The sequence below is a fragment of the Cnephaeus nilssonii genome, assembly GCF_951640355.1.
Source record: "Cnephaeus nilssonii genome assembly, chromosome: 20".
Lineage (NCBI taxonomy): Eukaryota > Metazoa > Chordata > Mammalia > Chiroptera > Vespertilionidae > Cnephaeus > Cnephaeus nilssonii.
Genome location: NC_137091.1, coordinates 43,917,417 through 43,939,919, shown reverse-complemented (window position 1 = coordinate 43,939,919; position 22,503 = coordinate 43,917,417). Strand labels below are relative to the sequence as shown.

General features: G+C 54.9%; 1 protein-coding gene across 2 annotated transcripts; it reads left to right on the top strand.

Annotated features, from left to right (window-relative positions):
- Positions 1-127: 127 nt before the first annotated feature.
- TMEM143 (transmembrane protein 143) lies at positions 128-22,337 on the top strand. 2 transcript variants are annotated; one of them, XM_079800776.1, is made up of 8 exons: positions 128-419; positions 775-1,015; positions 1,967-2,071; positions 11,042-11,236; positions 12,434-12,564; positions 13,926-14,205; positions 20,588-20,777; positions 21,328-22,337. In XM_079800776.1, the coding sequence occupies exons 1-8, from the start codon at positions 397-399 to the stop codon at positions 21,525-21,527; spliced, it is 1,365 nt and encodes a 454-aa protein (XP_079656902.1). In that variant the 5' UTR covers positions 128-396; the 3' UTR covers positions 21,528-22,337. The 2 variants fall into 2 exon arrangements, with proteins under 2 accessions (XP_079656902.1, XP_079656901.1); XM_079800775.1 differs by having other exon boundaries at positions 20,588-21,438.
- Positions 22,338-22,503: the final 166 nt, after the last annotated feature.

Genomic DNA, 22,503 nt, shown 5'->3' with positions numbered 1-22,503 from the left:
GCGCCCAAGGCCCGCCCCCTTCCCTTGCCCTCCCACTCAGTAGCGGACACGAGCGGGGGGCGTGGCCACAGCGGACGTTGGGCGCCCGCCGTTGGCGGGCCTTGCGCGCGCGGGGGCCCCGCCCCGCCCCAGCGCTCCCGGGAGTCTCGCGCCCGCTGCGTCCCCTTCTCTTTGCAGCGCGGGGACAAGGAGACATTCCTGCTGCGCATGCGCGCACCCAGAACCAGGCCGGTACTGGAGAAAGGCAGGCAGATTGCTCGTGCGCAGTTGAGACGGCTTTAGAGGAAAGAAATGGACAGCGCTCAGTGACCCAGGTTTTGCGCATGCGTCCTCCTGCTGGATGAAGCCGAGTCTTGGGGGACCAGAAAGCCTTCCTGCACATGCGCAGGAGGCTCAATGACAGTCGAGCGTTGGCTAAGGTGAGGGGAGGGAGGGGGATTGCATGGCCAGGGCAGGACGGCCCTGCACCCTCAGTGTAGCCTTTCCGAGCTTCTCCTATGCTCCAATGATCCACCTCATCGCCTAGACCCCGCAGAAACCAGTTGTACCACGACAGGGTGTCCAGGCCCTCAAAACGCCCCGGGACCTAAGACCTCTGACCCTTCCCTGGGACCCAGGTCAACTGAGCAATGTGGGAGGGGACCCGCGAGAAGGGGGGATGGGCTCTGCGCCCCGCCTGGGGTAGGGACAGCTCCCGGAGATTGAGACAGGGAGGCGGAGAGGGCGCTTTTCCATCAGATGTCCTTTGACCCCCGACCCATTTCCCTCGTTTAGGCTCCGGGCACAGGGGCTGGCCATGTTGCATGTGACCCGGGGGGTCTGGGCATCCTGGGTCCGAAGATGGCCAGTCTTGCCCGCGCTCCTGGGGCCCACCCGGGCCCTGTCCTCGCTGGCGGCCAAGATGGGGGAGTACCGCAGGATGTGGAACCCCACGGAGCCCCGCGACTGGGCGCAGCAGTATCAGGAGCGGTTCATCCCATTCTCCAAGGAGCAGCTGCTCCGCCTCCTGATTCAGGTATCGCCCGTCCGGGGTCCAAGAGCCTAGGGCCTACGACTCCCGGCAGGCCTTGCGGCGGCAGGGCCGTGCATGCTATAGAGGGCTGCCCTGGCCCCTCCTGGGAGTTGTAGTTCCTATTCCCCTTACAGTCTCTAGTGGGCGCGAAGTGAATTGGAACGTAGGGGAGGGGGAGAAGACCTCTGAGATGCAAATGTAGCAGCGATTCCGACGCTATCGCTTGTTCTGAGGCTTGAACAAGCACTCTCTGGGGCATGGTTTTTCCCCTTTGCAAAATGTGTATAATCATCATCATCATTACTATTACTACTATCTAATGATAATTATACCTACGAAAGCATAATCATAATTATTATCACACTGTGTGAGCTCTTACTATATGGCACTGTGCTAAGCATTTTCCATGTATTGAATCATCAGAACAACCCAATAAGAGAGATACCACCATCACCCCCATTTTATAAATGAGGGCACCGCAGCAGAAGGGAAGTGACGAGCATACATAATTGGTTGAATATCTGTGCTCTGGGGTCAGACAGGCCTAGAGTGGATTTTCAGTCTCTCTGTATCTAGACATTGTGGTCCTCAGTGGGTGACTCCCTGAGCCTCATTTTCCCCCTCTGAAAAATGGGGTTATAATTCCATTGGCCTCCTTGCATCTCACGTGGGCAAGCAGTGCCTGGCGCACAGTAAGCATTGTGTGAATGTTGGTGAGTCAGCGTCAAAGTGAGAACTTGAGCTCTCAGCTCTTTCAGTCATCTGTTTGTTTTTTTACTATGCCAGGCTACCTCAGTTTCTTGGTCAATAAAATGGACACCCTCCCCCAAACAAAAACAACATTTTGAAAAGCCCAGAGCTCTGACTGTTGGTATGGGCTGCCAGGGAAAGAATTCCTTCCCACGAGGAAGGGGAGAAAGGCCTAATGATCAGTTTTGCTTCCCGAGGTAACAGGAATTCCACTCCAGTCCTGCGGAGAAGGCGGCCTTGGAGGAGTTCTCTGCCCACGTGGACGTCTGCACCTTGTTCCACTACCATCAAATCCTGAACCGGCTGCAGGTGAGGGCGGGGCCCCTCCTGCCCAGCCATGCTTGTTTGCTCATCCGTTCATTCAGCAAAAGTTCTCTGAGCACCTACGTGGAATCTGGCCCTGTTTTGAGCCCTGGGGGTGCTGCGGGGAACAGTTCCGGCAAAGCCACACCCTCAGGAGCCGGCATTCCAGTTGGGGAGATAATAAGTAAATATGAAATCTGATGCCCGGAGTGGTAAGTGCTGTGAAGAACAAGGAAGCGGAGGTTGAAGCAGGTCAGACAGGGATGAGATGGGGGCCTGTTTTAGACAGGGTGGTCTGGGATGAGGAGGTGGCAGGCAAGCTAAGACCTGCGTGAAGAGAAAGGAGCATGCGTGATGGATGTCTGGGGAGGACATTCCAGGCAGAAGGAAAAGCAAGTGCAAAGGTCCTGAGGTGAGAGTGTGGGAGAAACAGCAAAAGGACTGCTGTAGCTGGAGGGGAGGGAGAGAGGAAGAAAGGCGGAAGGTGAGAGCAGAGCGGGTGTGGGGGCAAATTGTGCCTGGCCTGGTGGGCCACGGGGAGGACATTGCTTTTACTCTAAGTGAGCTGGGAGCCACAGGAGGGCTCTGAGCAGAGGAGGAACTGATTTAGTTGTTAACAGGATCCTTCTGGCTGCCGTGTAGGGAACAGACTGTCAGAGGCAGAGAGGTCTAGTAAAGAGTCTATTATGCTTGTCCCGGAGAGAGGTAATGGCAGCTCCGACAAGAGTAATAGCAGTGGAAGTGGTGAAAAGTGGGCAGACGCTGGTAATAGCTGGGAGGCTGCAGCACTCAGCTGTGTGGGCTGGGTGGTGAGGGAAAGAGAGGAGTCCAGGGTGCCTCCAGCGGTTCTGGCCCGCTCCCCGCTCCCCAGAAGGACGGAGCTGCCATTTTCTGAGACGCGGATGACGGGGCAGGGGCGAGAGGCAGATCTGCAGGGAAGATTGAGAGGTCAGCTTTGGACTTAGGAATCGGAGCCACCTGTCAGGCAGATAGAGAGATGGACTTGAATGTGGGGTCTGGAGGTCAGGGGAGTGGAGTCTGGGCTGAGAAGCAACCTGGGAGGATGTAGATGGTACTAAAGGGTACCATGAGGGGAATGAGCCGAACCCCGGGGTGTGCCAGCCTTGAGATCAGGAAGGGGAACTGGAACTGGGGAGGAGGGTGGACAAGGAGCCTCAGAGAGAGAAGTAGAACCCCAGGAGGGAGTGGTGTCAGAAGAGACATTCTTAGCCGCCTCCTCCTTCTCCTCCCTGGGCCCTGCCTGTGCTGAGGGTCCCCACGACCACCCTCAGATTCATTGATTTTCTAGAGGGACTTCCAGAGCTCAAGAAAGCTGTGATGCCTGAAGTGGTAGTTTATTACACAGTGGAAGGATGGTGAACTCAATTAGCAAAGGAAAAAGGCCACGGGCAGGGCCCAGAGGAGACCAGGCCCGAGCTGCCACCTGTCCTCTCCCAGTATTGCCTCTAGAACAGCACTGAATTCTCACCAACACTATGTGACAACACATATGGAGTATTGCCAACCAGGGAAGCTCACCCAGGCTTTGTCCAGGGTTTTTATTGGAGTTTGGTCATATAGGCCTGGCTGGCCACCTGTGTCACTATCCTAGTTACTCAGTCTCCAGCCCCTCCAGCGGTCAGACTACCTCATGGCCCTAGACCCCCACCATCAATCACATTGTTAGCACAGACATCCAGTGTGGCCCAAGGCCCTGGGTACACCAAGGCACTTTTTATTATTTTTTAAAATATCTTTTTATTTATTTCAGAGAAGGGAGAGGGAGAGATTGAAACATCAATGATGAGAGAGAATCATTGATTGGCTGCCTCTTACATGCCCCCTATTGGGGATTAAGCCGACAACCCGGGCATGTGCCCCTGACCAGAATCAAGCCTGGACCCTTCAGTCCACAGGCTGATGCTCTATCCACTGAGTCAAACCAGCTAGGACCCAAGACACTTTTTAAAAATATACATATATTTTTTATTGATTTCAGAGAGGAAGGGAGTGGGAAAGAGAGAAACATCAATGATGAGAGAGACCTATTGCTCACCTGCCTCCTATTGGGGATTGAGCCTGCAACCCAGGCATGTACCCCAACTGGGAATTGAACTGTGACCTCCTGGTTCATAGGTCGATGCTCATGAGCCATCCCAGCTGGGCCCAAGACACTTTTTAAATAATATATATTTTTATTTATTTCAGATCGAATCATTGATTGGCTGCCTCCTGAATGCCCCCCCACTGGGGATTGAGCCAGCAACCTAGGCATATGCCCTTGACTGGAATCGAACCCGGGACCCTTCAGTCCATAGGCTGACGCCCTACCCACTGAGCCAAACCAGCCAGGGGCCAAGACACTTTTTAAAAAATATAAATGTTTTTATTGATTTTAGAGAGAGGAAGGGAGAAGGTGATAGAAACATCGATCAGCTGCTTTCCACATGCCCCTATTGGGGATTGATCCCAAAACCCAAGCATGTGCCCTGACCAGGAATTGAACTGGTGACTTCCTGGTGCACTAGACGATGCTCAACCAACTGAGCCACACTGGCCATGCATGCTAAACTAAGACACTTTAATCAGGCAGGGCATTCCAAGGTTCTCTCTCAGGAGCCCTTCAAGGGCCTGTCTATTGTTGGAAATGTGCAGAGTTTGGGCAACCCAGGCCTGCTGAGTTAACCCCTCACTGCACACTGCCACGCCCTCCTGCAGGTCCCCTCTTTGCTTTGAACAGCAGCAGCGGACAATGGCCTCCTTGCTGAGCACTCACTCTGCGCTGGGCTCACTGACTCCTTCCTGCGGCACCTCCTCCTGCCATCAGCCCCGTTTGCAGAGGCAGAAACCAAGGCCCCTCGAGGGCCCAGGATGTGCCCAAGATTGCACAGTTCACAGGCGGCAGAGCCAGGATGGACGCCCCAGTCCACCCGCCTCCAAGCTCTTCCCTTTATTGCTGTTATTTTAATAAATATTATATCAACATTTATATAGAAAGAATAATCAATGAAGATGCATATTCCCACTGAAGCAGGAGATTTTAAGATTTTTTAAAAAAATTGATTTTTAGAGAGAGGGAGAGAAAGAGAAACATTGATGTGAACACGAAACATCAATCAGCTGCCTCCTGCATGCCCCCTACCAGGGGTCGAGCCCACAACCCGGGCATGTGCCCTGACCAGGAATCCAACTGGCAACCTTTCGGTGCACAGGACAACGCCCAACCAACTGAGCCACATCGGCCAGGAAGGCAGGAGGTTTTAAACTGAGCTACTGAGCCCTGGCTGGTTTGGCTCAGTGGATAGAGCATCAGCCTGCAGACTGAAGGGTCCCGGGTTCGATTCCAGCCAAGGGCACATGCCTGGGTTGCAGGCTCCATCCCCAGTAGGGGGCATGCAGGAGGCAGCCGGTCAATGATTCTGTCTTATCATTGATGTTTCTGTCTCTCTCTCCCTCTCCCTTCCTCTCTGAAATCAATAAAGAAATATATATATTTTTAAAAAATCAACTGAGGTACTGAGAGGGGCGGGGTGGAAGCACCAGAGTGGGTGAGATACTGGGTGACCAGTTGTTGGTGACCTAAGTCCCTTGAGGAAGCAGCCTGGGGCAGGAAAAGAATAAGAATCGCCCCGGTTCAAAAGCTGGCTTTGTGGTTCACTAGTCATGCAGGTGACCTCTCTCTGTTCCTCCTTTCCCTCATTCATTCATTCATTCATTCATTTTCTCAGTATATATTTATTGAGCGCCTACTGTGTTCTAGGCCCCAGGACACAGCAGCGAGCCTGACATATGTGTGTATCTGCCTCGTTTGGTCATGTTCTAGTGAGGGAGACAGGCCCTCAACAAAGGGAAGAGGGAAATATGATAAGAGATGCTGAGTGCTAAGGACAGGGTTGCCAGGTAAAGTACAGGAAGCCCCGTTTATTCATTTGTTCCTGCTGCCGTGAACTGGGTGGCTTAAAACAACAGAAATGTATTCTGTCCGCGTTCAGGAGTCCGGAAGGCGTGGGCAGAGTTAGTTTCTGCTGGTGGCTCTGAGGGGGAAATCATCCCAGGTCTCTCTCTTAAGCTGCTGGTGGCTGCTAGCAGTCCTTGGCTTGTGGACACATCACTCCCTCTCCATCTTCACATTGTCTTCTTCTCTGTGCCTCTCTCTGTCCTTCTCTGTCTCCTATAAGGACACCCTCATTGGATTTAGGATCCGCCTCAATCCAGTATGATCTCTTCTCAATCCTTATCTTAATTACACCTGCAAAAACTCTAGGCAAATGAAACATACTCTCAGGCTCCGAGAGGGCATGCATTTTTAGGGGACACCATTCAACCCTCTCTACCCAGTTACAGTTGAATTTCAGATAAGCTATGAACAATTTTTTAAGTATAATTATGTCCCATGCATATCGAATATTGCATGAGACAAACTTAAACTGCAAAATTATTTGTCATTGATCTGCAAATCAAATTTAACTTGGTGTCCTGTATTTTATTTTTGTCTAAATCCGGTAAGTAATTAAAGAGAAAAAGAAAGCAGAAGTGTTTTGCAATTTTAGGTATGGTGATCAGGGACGGCCTCACTGAGGGGCTGGAGTTTGAGCAGAGACCTGGAGGAGGCAAGAGTGAGCCATGTGGAGAGCTGCAGACACAGTAAGTGCAAAGGCCCAGCAGGAGTGCAGGAGGAGCAGCAATGAAGTGGGTGGGGCTAAAGCTGAGCGAGTGAGGCAGGCAGGGCTGGCGGTGAGGGCAGGGAGGGGAGTGGGGCCAGATCCTACAGGGCCTTGTGGGACACAGGTGAGGACAGGGAGTGAGGTGGAAGCCACAGGAGGGCTGTAAACGGAAGAGGGACATGAGTGGGCTCAGGTTACAGCAGCGCCCTCTGGTGACCATGTGGGCATAGACGGGATGGAGGATGGGAGCAGGGAGCCCAGTGCTGCGGCCACCTCTACCGTCCAGGGTATATGGGTGGCTCATACAAGGGTTGAGAAGCGGTTGGATTCTGGATCTGTTTTGAACGTGATGGCTCAATGCTGATGCGTTGAATGTGTGAGAAAGAGGGGTGTCCAGGATGACCCCCGCCTTTGGGCCTGAGCGCCTAGAAGGATGGATTTGTCCTCTTCTGAGTTGGGGAGGATGGCGGGAGGAGCAGGTGTGGGGAGGAGTTTCAGGACCCCAGTTGGGATGTAGAGTACACAGTGAGTTTGAGAGGATGCCGTTGGGTACCCAGGTGGAAGCATGGAGAGGCCGGTTGGCCATCGCGTGGAAGTGCTGAGCAGGCTCTTGCTGCGTGAGTCTGGAGCTCAGGAAAGACGTCTGGACTGGAGACAAATCTGGGCGTCCTCAGGGGGTGGATGGGGTTCGAGTCCCCAAGGGAATGCTGGGGGATAGAAAACGGCAATTGCCACAAAGACCTGGGGGGCGTTTTTCTTTTTTATTTAAATAAATGTATTTTTATTGATTTCAGAGAGGAAGGGAGAGGGAGATAGAAACATCAATGATGAGAGAGGATCATGGATCGGCTGCCTCCTGCACGCTCCCCGTTGGGGATCAAGCCCCCACTAGGGCATGTGCCCCGACTGGGAATTGAACCGTGACCTCCTGGTTCATAGGTCGATGCTCAACCACTGAGCCACACCGGCCGGGCTCCAGGGACATTTTTCATTCTTCCAGCAGATGTTTGTGGGAGAGCTGGTGCCCGGTGCTGGGGCTTCACTGAGGAGCCAGCTGGAGCCTGCGCCCTGCCCTTGGGGAGCTGAAGTCAGGCGGGGGCAACGGCCGTGAATGAGGCGCTCTTTCCCAGTGAAGGGACATGTGCAGGTTGTGAGCTCGAAGGGAGAGTTCAGGAGAGCGGATGACAGCTGACCTTGCCTTCTGTACCGGGTCTGTGTGCAAATTAGGAACAGGCACCCCTTTCCCTGGCCAGAGGCAGTCTAGTAGGATAGTCCCTCTCCACACCTGGCTGTTTACATTTGGGATAATTGAAAATAAATAAGATTTAAAAACTCTGTTCTTCAGTAGCGTTCACCACGTTTCCAGTGCCCAGCAGCCAGCCACATGTGACCAGTGGCTACCTGATGGGGGTGCAGATCCAGATGTTCCCGTCACTGCGGGGAGCTCTGTTGCAGGAAGTTCCATCCGAAAGGGTGACGGTTAGGATGAAGGTCAGGTCTCCAGCATCTACAATGGTGCCTCTTAGACCTGGCCCCTCTGTACAGTGCACACCCGCCCAGCCTCACGGCGGCGGAGGGAGCTTCCAGGGAGGGCAGAGGGAGCTGGAACAAAGGAGGAGGAGGAGGAGTTCAGTAGTGAAAGCGAAGGAGGCAGGGGGGGGCCCGGGAGAGTCTCCCAACAGCATCCGCCAAGTCCCTGGGCCCGGAGGAAGGGGTGCCAGTGCGGCTGGTGTTGAGGGACCACGGGGTGGTAATGTCAGGCTGGGGGGCTTGCAGGCCCCAGTGCAGAGCCTGCTCCTCTGAGGGCTGTAGGAGCCTGGGGAGGGTTCTGGCAGGAGAGTGACGTAGTCGGATGCGTGATTCCTGATCCATCACTTCCTGGCTCTGCACTCGGCAGTTACCTCATCTCTTTGTGCCTCAGTTTCCACATCTGTAAGCGAGGATGACGGAAGTACCATTCTCACATTTCGAGAATGTGTATAACATGCTTCAAAAGGTGCCTGATGCCCTGGCCAGTTTGGCTCAGTGGGTGGATCGTCGGCCTGCGGACTGAAGGGTCCCGAGTTTGATTCCAGATTGCGGGCTCAGTCCCTAGTGGGGGGCAAGCGGGAGGCAGCTGATCAATGATTCTCTCTCATCGTTGATGTTTCTATCTCTCTCTCCCTCCCCCTTCCTCTCTGAAATCAATAGAAATATATTTTTTTAAAAAAGAAGGTGCCTGACCCGTAGTAAGTGCTGCATAATGTGCGCCATTCTCAGTTATTACTGTTGTCGCTTGATAAGCTCTCCCCGGCTGCTGTGTAGAAAACAGATGGGCAGGGGCGGGGGCAGAAGGGCTGGGGGAGGCCATTGGGAAGGCTACCCAGGCAGGAGGAGGCTATGGTGGTGTGGACTGGGAAGAGAGAGCTGGGTGAAGGGTGATCTGCATGGAGGTGGAAGGGGGGGCGGGGGGTGGGTGTTACTGTATGAGGGGAGAGAGCAGCCAGGGTCACCTGCGCCATCCAGGCTTCTGGCTTGAAGCCCTGGTGGAGGTGGGATTCCCGGAGAGGAATCTGGCTCGCAGTGGATGTTTGAAGAATATAGATTTCTTTCTCCTCCAACTCAGGTTCCCTCACTGAAACCGCAGCTCGGCAGTGGGCACGGAGTTTCTCACGGTCACTCCACGAGTCTCGATGTGGCCCGTGGGACCTGCTCTGTCAGCCGGGGCTGAGGGACTGAGACACGGGCCTTCGCTTTGGCTTTAGGTCCTGTCCTCCGCCAGCACGGCCCCGCCCTGGGAGTTAGTTCAGGAGAGGATCTGTCGGGCATGACTCTCCCGGCATCACCCGGCTCCGTGCTCAGTTGTTTCTGAGGCCCTGGGCCTTCCCACCCCCAAACCATTGCCCGGTCATTCCTCCCCCTGGCCATGTGCCACTAGACATCCAGGCGGAGACATCAAAGATCATTGAATCTAAGAGTCTGGCTCTCAGGGAAGAAGCCAGGGATGATTGAGCGGAACCGGTTTGAGACAGGAAATCCAAAATGGTGGTTTTATTGAAAGTTTGGGAATGGGGGGGAGGGGTGGTAATGATCTGTAGGTTCGGCGTATTGGATTCAAGGTGATTGTGACATCCAAAAACAATTGTCAAGTAGAGAGTTTGTATCAGTTCATATAGAGGCTTAGCCGCTGTAACAAGCAGACCCCACAATCAGATGGTTTAAAGGAGGTGGAGGATTATTTCCCTCCCACTTAACAGCCCTGTGGTAAATGGGCCAGGGTGCATAGGTCACCTTGTTCCACACACGTTTATGCTGGGACCCAGGTTCTGCCATCCCTTAGGGCCGTGGTTGGCAAACTGCGGCTCGCGAGCCACATGCGGCTCTTTGGCCCCTTGAGTGTGGCTCTTCCACAAAATACCACATGCGGGCGCGCACGTACAGTGCGATTGAAACTTCATGGCCCATGCGCAGAAGTCGGTTTTCAGCTCTCAAAAAAATTTCAATCGTTGTACTGTTGATATTTGGCTCTGCTGACTAATGAGTTTGCTGACCACTGCTTAGGGCATTGTCTTCATCTCTGTATGGTCGAAACTGGGTCATAGGTAGAACAGTGTTCTAAGCTAGCAGAACCAGAAAAGAGTGGAAGGTTCGGGGGGGGGGGGGCAAGAATTGAGGGAGAGCCCTAACAAGATTGGCTCAGTGGATAGAGCGTCGACCTGTGGACTGAAGGGTCCCAGGTTCAATTCCGGTCAAGGGCATGTACCTTGGTTGTGGGCACATCCCCAGTAGGAGGTGTGCAGGAGGCAGCTGATCGATATTTCTCTCTCATTGATGTTTCTAACTCTATCCTTCTCCCTTCCTCTCTGTAAAAAAAAAAAAAATCAATAAAATATATTTTAAAAAAAAGGAATTGAGGGGGAAGGTGCACCCATCAATTCGGCTCCCACTCTATGGCCTTGGTCCCTCTGGCCACACCTTGCCTCAAGGGAGGCTGGGAAATGTAGTTTATTTGGGCAGTCTATGTCCACCTTTACTTTCATTCCTGTAGGAGAACAGGAGAATGAATGCTCATGCACTGGAGTTGGGTATTAAGTCTGGAACTTGGAGGAGAGGTCCAGGTTGGAGAGGTGAGTGGGCAGTTATCCGCAGGAGAAGGCGTTTAAAGGCATGGGGATGGCGAGGCCTCTTAGAGCAGGCTTGGAGAGAGAGGGAAGAGGGGCCCAGAGTCAAGCCCTGGGGTACCCCATCATTTATAGGATGGGGCCAGGAACATCATGAAGTTTACCCATGATCCCTCACACTGTGACCTCGCCTGTTTTTCTTCTCTCCTCAGGCCTTATATGACCCCATCAACCCGGACAGGGAGACTCTGGACCAGCCTTCGCTCACGGACCCCCAGCGTCTGTCCAATGAGCAGGAGGTGCTTCTGGCGCTGGAGCCCCTGCTGGCCCAGGCCAACTTCTCCCCACTCTCCGAGGACACCCTGGCCTATGCTCTCGTGGTCCACCACCCTCAGGATGAGGTCCAGGTACCTGTCTTCCGGGGAGAACCAACACTCCCAGGAGGCCTTGGGGCAGGGCCGGGGCCTTTGGGGGAGGCAGACGCTGCTGGGAGTTGGAGTCCTGGACACAGGACACTTGCCCATGTGGCACCTTTGGTGAATTAGAAAAAGACACCTCTTTCCCAGGTCACTTCACTGCCCGCTGTTGGGAAAGTATCATAAGATACGGATCTTCTTAGAACTAAAGATTTTATTACCAGCTGCCAGAACATTGTAATGATGAACAATACAAAATGCTCATTCTCAAAGTCAACAAAATTATAATGAAAATGCTAAAATTTTCCAAAGGTCCACATTTTTGGACTTTAAGATGTATTTTTTAAAAAATATTTTATTGTCTCCGAAATTGGGATGTGACTTATAAGTGGTGGTGTGATATAGTTTAATTGGGAATATATTTTCTCCTTTAATTGCTTAATAAAATAATGGAGTAGCCCTAGATCAGTGGATAGAGCATCGGCCTACAGACTGAAGGGTCCCGGGTTTGAGTCCAGTCAAGGGCACATGCCCCGATTGAGGGCTCAGTTCCCAGCAGGGGGCGTGCAGGAGGGAGACAGCCAATGATTCTCTCTCATCATTGATGTTTCTATCTCTCTCTCCCTCTCCCTTCCTCTCTGAAATCAATAAAAAAATATTTAAAAAAAATAATAATGGAACCGAAACTGGTTTGGCTCAGTGGATAGAGTGTCGGCCTGCAGACTGAAAGGTCCCAGGTTTGATTCCGGTCAAGGGCATGTACCTTGGTTTCGGGCACATCCCCAGTGGGGGGTGTGCAGGATGCAGCTGATCGATGTTTCTCTCTCATTGATGTTTCTGACTCTCTATCCCTCTCCCTTCCTCTCTGTAAAAAATCAATAAAATATATTTAAAAAATAAGTAAATAAAATAATAATGGAGTGGCTTAAAGTCAGTGGCATCTTAGGTTCAAAGAAATGTGATGGTGATGACTATCATGTGAATGGTGCCAGCTGAGATGGCACGCCCTGGTGCAGTGTCTGACAGGCATGACCATGCATGGCTGCCCTGCCCGGGCACTGGGGGATGGCAGGCCAGGGGGAGGGGCTGAAATCACGGGGGGCTGGGGGGAGACATCTCATGTCAGTACCCTGCACTCAGACTCCAGCCCATGCTTAGTTACTGAGCTTCCTCTGTCCCCCTTGGCAGGTGACGATCAATTTGGACCAGTACATCTACATGCAGTTCTGGGCCCTGGGCCAGAGAGTCGGGAAGATGCCTCGCATGTCCAACCTGGGCTCCAGGCGCTTCTTCTTCTACAAGTCGACCCCTGCCGTGAGGTGAGGCAGCCCTTGTTCCCCAGCTGCCGCGAGAGGGCCCACGGGTAGAGCTGAGAGGGGCCTGACAGCTCAGTGTCTGGATTTGGAGGTCTGGGCCCCGTGGGAAGTCGAGAAAGGGGGAGGGGTGAATCATCCAAATGCAGCTTCTTTTGAGAAAAAAACAACAACCATTTTTATTGATTTCAGAGAGGGTGGGAGAGGGAGAGAGAGAGAAACATCACGGATGAGAGAGAATCATCGATCGGCTGCCTCCTTCCCGCGACCCCCACAATGGGACCAAGTCCGCAACCTGAGCATGTGCCCTGACCGGGATTGAACTGTGACTTCCTGGTTCAGGGGTCGACACTCAACCACTGAGCCACACCGGCCGGGCAAATGCTGCTTGTTCTTCCCAAGGGAACGTAGGAACTGGACTTCGCAGGGGAAGAGAAAGGGGAGGGACACTTCTCCCCGTTTTCCAGGTGAGCGAGCTGGGCTGAGAGCGGGAAGGCCACATTCCGAGAAGTGGCGCAGGCGGATTCCGATAACGTCATCTTTTTAACAGGATGCTCAAACACAGAGCCACTCAGGAGAGCCAGGCCTCTCCCAGCCAGCCCCTGGGCCTGTCAGCGGTCCAGTCTTTCTGGAAATCAGTTTATCAAATATGGTCACGAATCCAAAACACCAAACCGAAACAAAAGCCAAAGAACCCCTTACATCTCCTAACCCAGTAATTCCACTTCCAGGACTCCCTCCAAGGAGAGAGTTATACTTGCAGTGTGTGCTTCAGTATCTGTCTCCCCGCTGCTCACACAGCCTCATTCTGTTGCCTCTCCAGAGCCTCACAGCACTGCCTGGCACCTAGCAGCCATGGCAAGGGATGTGAGATTTGCCAAAACCGGTTTGGCTCAGTGGATAGAGCGTCAGCCTGTGGACTGAAAGGTCCCAGGTTCCATCCTGGTCAAGGGCATGTACCTTGGTTGCGGGCACATCCCCAGTAGGGGGTGTGCAGGAGGCAGCTGATGGATGTTTCTAACTCTATCTCTCTCCCTTCCTCTCTGTAAAGAAATCAATAAAATATATTTTTAAAAAAAAGAGAGATGTGGGATTTGACATTGACAATGAACTAAACAAAAGCATTTTACTCAGCTCCTCTTGTCAAGTGCATACAGTCAGCAGCAACCCTGCGTCCACTCGTAGGGACTGTGTTATGTACCCGATCCCCTGTTGCTGGGCACGGAGCTTAGAGCTGACTTCCCGCCCACCACCGCGCAGTAGCCTTTAAAATGACTGTGTGACTGACGGCAGAGCCGAGCCAGTGCTCTGGGGTTGGAGGGCCCCCTGGGCGGTCCTGACCGCCTGGCCTCCGTCTCTGTCGCCAGGAGATACTTTAAGCGGGTGGTACTAGCCGCCCGAACGAAGCGGGGGCACCTGGTGCTGAAGAGCTTCAAGGACACCCCCCTGGAGGGCCTGGAGCAGCTGCTGCCCGAGCTGAAGGTGCGCACGTCCGCCCTGCAGCGCACCCTGCTCAACCTCTTCCTGGTCGTCTCGGGCGTGGCGGTCTTCGTCAACGTGGGCATGGTGGTGCTCACGGACTTAAAGATGGGCACCTCCCTGCTGCTGCTGTTCTTCGCTGCCTTCATGGGCCTGCGGGCCTCCAAGGTAAGCCGGCCCCCGGCTGCGCCTCCTGGGTCCCTGCTTCCCGGCATTCAGGCATTCAGCTGGATGGTCAGGACACCCCGTGTTTTCACTGAGTTCATGTGCTATTCCTGCCTCATGGGGTGCTCCTTCCCTTCCCTTCCGTTCCCTTTCCCTTCCCTCCCCTCCCCTCCCCTCCCCTCCCCTTCCCTCCCCTTCCCTCCCCTCCCCTCCCCTCCCCTTCCCTTTGTCCTTCCTCCCTCCCTCCCTCTTCCCATTCCCTTCCTCCCTCCCTCCCTCCCTTCCTCCCTCCCTCCCTCCCTCCCTCCCTCCCTCCCTCCCTCCCTCCCTCCCTTCCTTCCTTCCTTCCTTCCTTCCTTCCTTCCTTCCTTCCTTCCTCCCCTTCCCTCTTCTTCTCCCCTCCCCTCTCCTCTCCCCTCCTCTCCTCTCCTCCCTTCCTTCTCTACCTTATTTACTCCCTGCAACCTTGGGCAGGTTTCTTGATCGCTCTGCGCCTCAGTTTCCTCATCTGGAAATGGGGGTAACAGTGAGACCCCCCCTCATAGGTTTGTTACGAGGATTAAATGAGCAAATCCATGAAGAGCACTGAGCACAACGCCTGGCGTGTGGTAGGCGCTACAGTTGTGTTCACAGCTACTCACTGAGGGGCCCTTAGTGATGGGGTGAAGGTTGTGTGTTTTAGAGCCAGGCTGCCTGGGTATGAATTGAGCTCTACCGACTTCTAGCTGTGTGACCTTGAATAAGACACTTAACCTCTCTGTGCATCCGCTCCCGCATCTGCAGAGTGGGATGCCAGTGGGACCTAGCTCCTAGGGTTGTTGTGGGGTTAAATTAATGAATTTAATTTAAATTAAATACGGTGCTGAGAACAGAGCCTGACTCTCAGTACAGAAGGTGCTGCCTGCGAGTTGGCTATTGCCACCGTTATCCTTATTACTGCCTGGGACATTGCGGCCTGAGGGGGGCTTTCCCATCCTGGCCAGGTGTCACTACCACCAGGGGAGCTGTTTGAGAAACAGATACTTTTTCTTTTATTGATTGAGAGAGAGAACCACATTGATGTGTTGTTCCACTGATCTGTGCATTCATTGGTTGATTCTTGAACGTGTGCCCTGACCTGGGATTGAACCTGCAACCTTGGTGTATCTAGACGATGCTCTAACCAGCTGAGCTGCCCAGCCAGGCCAGGGGAACTGTGTTATTTTTATTTTTTGAATATGCTTTTTTTTTAAATTGATTTTAGAGAGAGAGGGAGGAGAGAGAGAGAAACACTGGGGACTGAGCTCACAACCCCAGGCCTGTGCCCTGACTGGGAATCAAACTGGCAGCCGTTTGGTGCATGGGATGATGCTCAACCAGCTGAGCCACCCGGCGGGTGGGAGCTGTTATGGATGCAGCCTTTTGGGCTCCGGCCCAAATGACTGAGTTGGAATCTGTGGGACCGGGGCCCAGGAAACTATTTTTAACACGCTCCCTTCTCGCCTCGGCCGCGTGTGAGCGCAGGGCAGCTACTCAGTTGCGCAGGTTGTTCACCATCTAAGGATCTGTGGCCAGAGGACAGGTGGCGGCTGGCACCCAACTTGAGCTTTGATGGCTGAGCCCTGTGTCCTGTCTTGATGCCGAGGGGCCCCGAGGGGCTGCCTGGTACTGATTCTCCCCCGGGCCGGCACGAGCCCTGGGAGTGTGCACTGGCAGGAGGCGGCTGCTGTCCCCGATCACTCGCGCGTCGGTTCATTGGTTTGCAAGCTGTTTGCAGCCATCCCAATGGGCTGCTAGGAAGACTGGCCATAAATTCCGCAGATAACAGCCCGCTATGCTGCCGAGAGGGGAGAGGGCTGGGGAGGGGCGCAGGGAGCAATGCCTAGGACGAGGGAACGCTTTGCAAGGGAGGCTTGGGCCTGGCGGAGAAGGGGCTGGGGAGCACGGCTTGGGGGATGCCCAGGGCTCGGTCCAAAGCGCAGAGTGGAGAAGGGAGACCCCAGAAGTGGCAGGGGCCTTGGATGCCAAGGTAGAGGCCCTGGGTTCTATCGTCTGGGCAGCGGGAGCCGTGGAAGGGTTGTAAGCATGAGGGAGTGCCTGACCCTGGGTCTCTGAAGGGCCCAGTTTAAAACCCAGTTCACTAGTTAATTAGTTATTTTTAAAAATATATATTTTTATTGATTTCAGAGAGGAAGGGAGAGGGAGAGAGAGAGAGAGAGAGATAGAAACATCAGTGATGAGAGAGAATCAATTGGCCGCATCCCACATGCCCTCTACCGGGGATCAAGCCCATAACCAGGGCATGTGCCTGACCGGGAATCGAACCATGACCTCATGGCTCATAGGTCGACGGTCAACCACTGAGCCACACTGGCAGGCTTGCTAGTTAGTTTAGTGCAGTGGTCGGCAAACTCATTAGTCAACAGAGCCAAATATCAACAGTACAATCATTGAAATTTCTTTGGAGAGTCGAATTTTTTAAACTTAAACTTCTTCTAACGCCACTTCTTCAAAATAGACTCGCCCAGGCCGTGGTATTTTGTGGAAGAGCCACACTCCAGGGGCCAAAGAGCAGTTTGCCGAGCACGGGTTTAGTGTATCTGTGCAATGTTTTCCCACGCCCCGGCTGAGCCTCCAAGCCGCACATGTTGGCCCTCTGCAGCCCCTCCAGCTGCCCCGTCTCTGCACACACTCGTTCCCTCCTGCAGGTCGCTCCTGATTGCAGTCCCCACGCTCCTGCCCCCACCTGCTACCTGGGCATGCCCAAACCCTTCCCATGTGCACCCCCCTGCCCCCCCACCCCCACTGGGATCAGCATCTGGGTCTTCCGAAGCCCCTTCTTTCCTGGAGTCCCCATCTCGGGACAGGCGCTCAGATCACACACCCGAGAGGCCAGTTTTGCTGCAGGAGACGCGCCCCGCTTTCTCTCCCTGAAAGAGCTCGCCCACTTCCTGCTTCCCACAGCAGCTCTCCTTCTCCTCGGCAGGCGCTCTGTCTCAGCCCTGAGTGCCAGCTCCACCAGGCGGGGCAGCGTGGCCCCTTCCCACTGCTTCTCCTGGTTCCCCATCTGCAGGTGGCCCTGTGGTCCCCCCACTCACTGTCCCCCCTGACGTTCCCCTCGCCCTGCCTCCAGCCCATCCGTCCAGGCTCTCCTTCCTGCTCCCGAGTCCCTGTGCCGTCTCCTCTCCTCTGCTCCAGCCCCGGCACAGACCCTCTCCCCAGCCTCCCTGGTCTCCTCCCGCCCATGCTGGGGGCCCCAGGCTGGCCCTGCTCCCACGCTCACAACCCAGCACCAGAGACCCTGGCTCCCGCCTCATCCAACACCATTCCACACTTCAGCTCCACCAGCGTATACGGGCAGCGCCCCTCCCCACTTCCCTTCCCTTCTCCCCCTTTGCACATGCTGTTCCTCCTGCTGACATGTCCTTTCCCCCTTCCTGGGCTGACCAGCCCTGCTCACCCACTACCCTCAGCTCAGAGGCTCTAGAAAGCTTTCCTAGTCTTCACGGCAGCCATGGTGCTTCTGTGGGCCCCGCTGCCCCCTGGTTCTCTGTGGGTCTCAGAGCACCCTGGTTCTCTTTGGGCCCCGCCGCCCCCTGGTTCTCTGTGGGTCTCAGAGCACAGAGCGGCCCTGGGGCAGCCTGGGGAGGTGGCGGAGGCGGTGCCCCAGAGACACATCAGGCGGGTCCCGCCCTGAGGGAGTGGTGCCCGGCACACCGACATGACACCCTGCCACGTGCCTGATGGAGGCAGAAGTGGGTCCTTCAGGGACCTAGGCACACGGCTGCTCATCTGTGGGAAGCGATGTCCGGGGACTGACAGGCTGGTGGGGGTGGGTAAGGACGGTGCCGGGGGTCTGGCCTGTGACTGGGTATATGGTGGGGTTACCCCAGATATGGACCCCAGGGGAGGAGGGAGGGTTGGGCTAGGGGTTTGGAGAGGGCCTTCTCAGTGTGGGCCACGGTGAGTGTGAAGGGCACACGCAGGTGCAGGTGGAGAAGTCTCCGGGGAGAGGTCAGATCGCACCTGTGTGCGGAGAGGAGCGTGACCGGCTCGCTTAACCCGTGAGAATTCCGCCCCCTCCGCTCGGCAGGAGCAGACACAGACCCCATGTATTTTCCTGTCAGCCGGTCCCCAGTTCCTGCATCTCGCCTCCAGCCGTAGGAATGGCGATTCGTTCCAATGCAGGGGCATAGCCGACGGCTGGGCTCGTGGGCAGAGCGCGCAGCCCCCACGAAGCGGGGCATCGCTCGCTGCCTCCGTGCAGGGCAGGCCCGCGGTTTCGCAGGGAGGGGCTGACAGGAGGCATTTTACCTGGGTCTCGGCCTAAGATGGGCAGCACGCTGTGGGGGATGAATATTCAGTAGTGCGGATGAATAGTCAGTTGTAGCTAATGTTTAAATGCTCTCCTGGGCCCTGGCTCTGTGCCTAGGGTTTCATTAACTGCGCTTTGACTTCCTGTGCACTTCCTGTCATCTGCCTCATTTCACAGATAGCGCTGCCTGTCTTAGGTCTTCGCCCAGGGGGGTCCCAGCCGGTAGGGGGCAGAGTTAAGACGCATTTCAAGGCCTGCAGCCGGCAGGACCCAGCAGCCCGGAGCTTCTGTTGTGGATGAATGGGGGAGTTTGGTGGGAGGTTTTCAGTGTGAGCCCCGGAGGCATGGTGGGCTCTCACTCCCCTCCTGAGGGCACCAGGGATGGGGAAAGCCGTCCAGGCAAGGAGGGGCTGAAGAATGGGGACGGGCGCAGGGAACAGGCCTGCCCTTCTCTTCTCCCCTCAAAGCTGCTTGCTCTTCGAATATTATTGTTTTAAATCCTCACCCAAGGATATGTTTTCCTTCCTTCCTTTCTTTTTTGTTGCTGTTAATCCTTACCCAAGGATATTGTCTCCATTTTTAGAGAGAGTGGAAGGGAGGGAGGGAGAGGGAGAGAGGGAGAGAGAGAGAGAGAGAGAGAGAGAGAGAAACATAGATGTGAGAAAAACATAGATGTGAGAGAGAGACACATCAATTGGTTGCCTCCCAAACGCACCCCAGCCAGGGCCAGGCATTGAACCTGCAACCCAGGTACATGCCCTTGACTGCAAATCAAAGCTGAGACCCTTCAGTGTGTGGCTGATGCTGTAACCACTGAGTAACACTGGCCAAAGCCAAGAGTATGTTTTCATTTATTTTTAGAGAGAGAGGAAGGAAGGGAAAGACAAACATTGATCAGTTATTCATCAGTTGCCTCCGGTACATGTGCCCCGAACTGGGGATCTGACCTGCAATCTAGGTGTGTGACCTAACCAGGAATTGAACCTGCAACCTTTGTGGTGTATGGGAGGATGCTCCAACCAATGAGCCACCCGGCCAGGGCTGCTCTTTGAGTATTTTTGTCTGTTAGCACTTCTCTTTACCATTTACTATTTTAAACCTTTTTAAAATATATATATATATATTTTTATTGATTTCAGAGAGGAAGGGAGAGGGAGAGAGAGATAGAAACATCAATGATGAGAGAGAATCATTGATCGGCTGCCTCCTGCACGCCCCCTACTGGGAATCGAGCCCACAATCCGGGCATGTGCCCTTGGCTGGAATCCAACCTGGGACCCTTCAGTCCAAAGGACAACGCTCTATCCACTGAGCCAAACCAGCTAGGGCTAAGCTTTTTTTTTTAATCATGGAAAAGTTTTTTTAAAATGCAGAAATAAAATTATATGATGAGATCCCATGTAGCCAGCATCCAGCATCTACAATTAGCAATAGTCAGTCGCGTTTCACCTAAAGATCCCGCTCTCTCACTATGAGCTATTTGGAAGCAAATCCTAGCATATCATCTGCAAATACTTTAGTATGTGTCGAAAAGATAAGGACTTAAAAATAATTGTAGCAAAAAGTTCCAAGGCTAAAGCCTGTATTGATTGAAAATCCTTGAACCAATCCATTAATGCATGATTCCGATGAGCATACCCACTCAGCGGCTACAAAATACTGTTGGCGGCCTCAGAGTCACGGGCTTGAGAGCGAGTGGATTAAAAATGCAAATAGCGGGCCCTAGCTGGTTTGGCTCAGGGGATAGAGCGTTGGCCTGTGGACTGGAGGGTCCGGGTTCGATTCCAGTCAAGGGCACATGCCTGGGGTTGCGGGCTCTATCCCCAGTAGGGGGCGTGCAGGAGGCAGCCATCAATGATTCTCTCTCATGGATGTTTCTATCTCTCTCTCCCTCTCTGAAATCAATAAAAACATTTTAAAAAATACAAATAGCCGGGCCCTAGTCCTGGGGACCTGAACCAGCAGATCTGGGGAGGGCTCGGGAGTCGGCCCACAGGTCCCTACCCGCCAGAGTGACCGAGGGGTGTGTGTACGGGTCCGAGCTCGGCCCTGCCCCTCCCGGTGGCCGAGCTGCAGCTGTCCCGCCTGCAGATGTTCGGGCAGCAGCGCAGCGTGCAGGCGCTGGAGCTGGCGCACATGCTCTACTACCGCAGCACGTCCAACAACTCGGAGCTGCTCAGCGCGCTGGCCCTGCGCGCGCAGGACGAGCACTCCAAGGAGGCGCTGCTGGCGCACTCCTTCCTGGCCCGGCGGCCCCGGGGCGCGAGCGGCTCGCCCGAAGGTAGGACCCTACCCTGGGGCGCCCCCTCCCGCCCAGTCCCCTTCCCCCCCTTGCGGCTCCCACCGGCCCCACCCGAAACGGACTCCACGCGGTCACTACACGGTGGAGACTCCCCTGGATCCCAAGGACCTGCCCCAGTGAGGCACCCTCCCCACGCGGCCCGCCCCCACTCCCTGCTCCAAATGGCGAACCTGACCTATTCCGAGGTGACACCGGCCCTCAGCAGATGGGACCCCTGAACCCAGTTTACAATCTTGATGGACGTGGTTTTTCCGCCTGGGGTGGCCTCCCTTTCCTGGCCTCAGCCTCTGTGTGGCATGTCCCCACTCCCCGCCCCCCGTGCTCCTTCCTATAGGAGCCTCCACTTTCCCTACAAGAGACCCTTGTCCCTTCCTGGCTTGTCCCCACATGAGGTCCAGAGCCTCCCCTCGCAAGCCTTGTCCCACTCCCCTCCTAGCCGCTCCCAAACCCAGGCCCTTCCTATTCCTGGCCCCGCCCCATCCCAGGCCTTCCAGGTCCCCCTGACCTCACGCTGCCTCTCCCCCTACAGAGACCTCCCAGTGGCTCCAGACGGAGGTAGAGAATTGGCTCCTGGCCCAGACAGGCTGTGCCGTGACCTTCAACGGAGCGCGGGCTCTGGGCCACCTGCAAGCCCTGACGGAGAGCCTGGGGACGTGCCCGCCCTCGGGGTTCCCCAAACTAGACCCGGCGGCTGCAGACACGCCCCCCGCAGGCCCCGCCCAGCAGTGACGACCCGGCCAGAAGCCTCTGGGCCCGGCCCCGCCCAGCCACCTGGTGAGGAACTAAGCCCCGCCTCCTCCGTGACACACTGCTCATCACAGCTCCGAAGCCTTGCAGCTCTAGTTTCCAATGTTACACTTTATCCTTAAAACAGAGCCCCCGGTCAAGACCGCCTACACTGCTATCCCCACCCCTCTGATGAACTGCCTTTCTGATGGAAGTTTTTTGGTCCTGAACCCCCACTCCTCTTCCTCTCCCCGCCACCCCCCCCCCCCCCCGCCCCAGCTGTAAACAACGAAATGTGGTTTCGGCTGAGGGAGTCAGCCAATCACAGCTGCTAACCCTACTGACCACCTGGTGCGGCCGTTAGGCTGTGCCCTCCCGAGGCTATCGATCATTGTCTTCTTAGCTGCTCTGGGCAAAACGCCCATCCTGCTCACCAAGGCGGAGCCGCAGCCGCAGCCAATGAGAGCCAAACTGACAGTGACGGCTTCGGGGCGCGCTCAGTTTGGGGGCAGCCAGTCGTCGCTGCATGGCAACAATCAGAATTCCTAAAAGAAACCCGGTCTTTCTATCACTCGCACTGCTTATAAGGCAGGCCACCGGGTCCACTGCGGATCAGCTCGCCCAGGCTGAGGTGACGGGTGGGGAGCCTTGTGCCAGCAGGAGCGGTGGGCCAGGAGGAACCGATTCCGTTCAGGCCCAGCAACCTCAGGTGCCTTGCCTGCCCTGTCCCCCCTTTCTACAGAAACTACCTCGCTCGGACCCTCCCTTCCACCGGTGGCCTGTGCGATATTTATTGGTCTATCAATTTCCCTCTCCCAAAGGAATAAATCTTGTCTAATATCTGGACGAGTGGGTGGTTTGTAGGGGTGCCATCTAATTTTTACGAAGGTGTCCGGGCTAGAGGCAGCTTTTGGGGATGAGGGGGAAGAGGAGGCGTTGGGTTGTAATGAGGAAAGACTGCGTTCTAAGAGGGAAATGG

Coding starts and splice junctions, on each gene's coding strand:
- TMEM143 (XM_079800775.1), top strand. CDS start 397: ATGACAGTCGAGCGTTGGCTAAG. Junction 1,016..1,966: donor TGCTCCGCCTCCTGATTCAG/GTATCGCCCGTC, acceptor CCGAGGTAACAG/GAATTCCACTCCAGTCCTGC. Junction 14,206..20,587: donor TGGGCCTGCGGGCCTCCAAG/GTAAGCCGGCCC, acceptor TCCCGCCTGCAG/ATGTTCGGGCAGCAGCGCAG.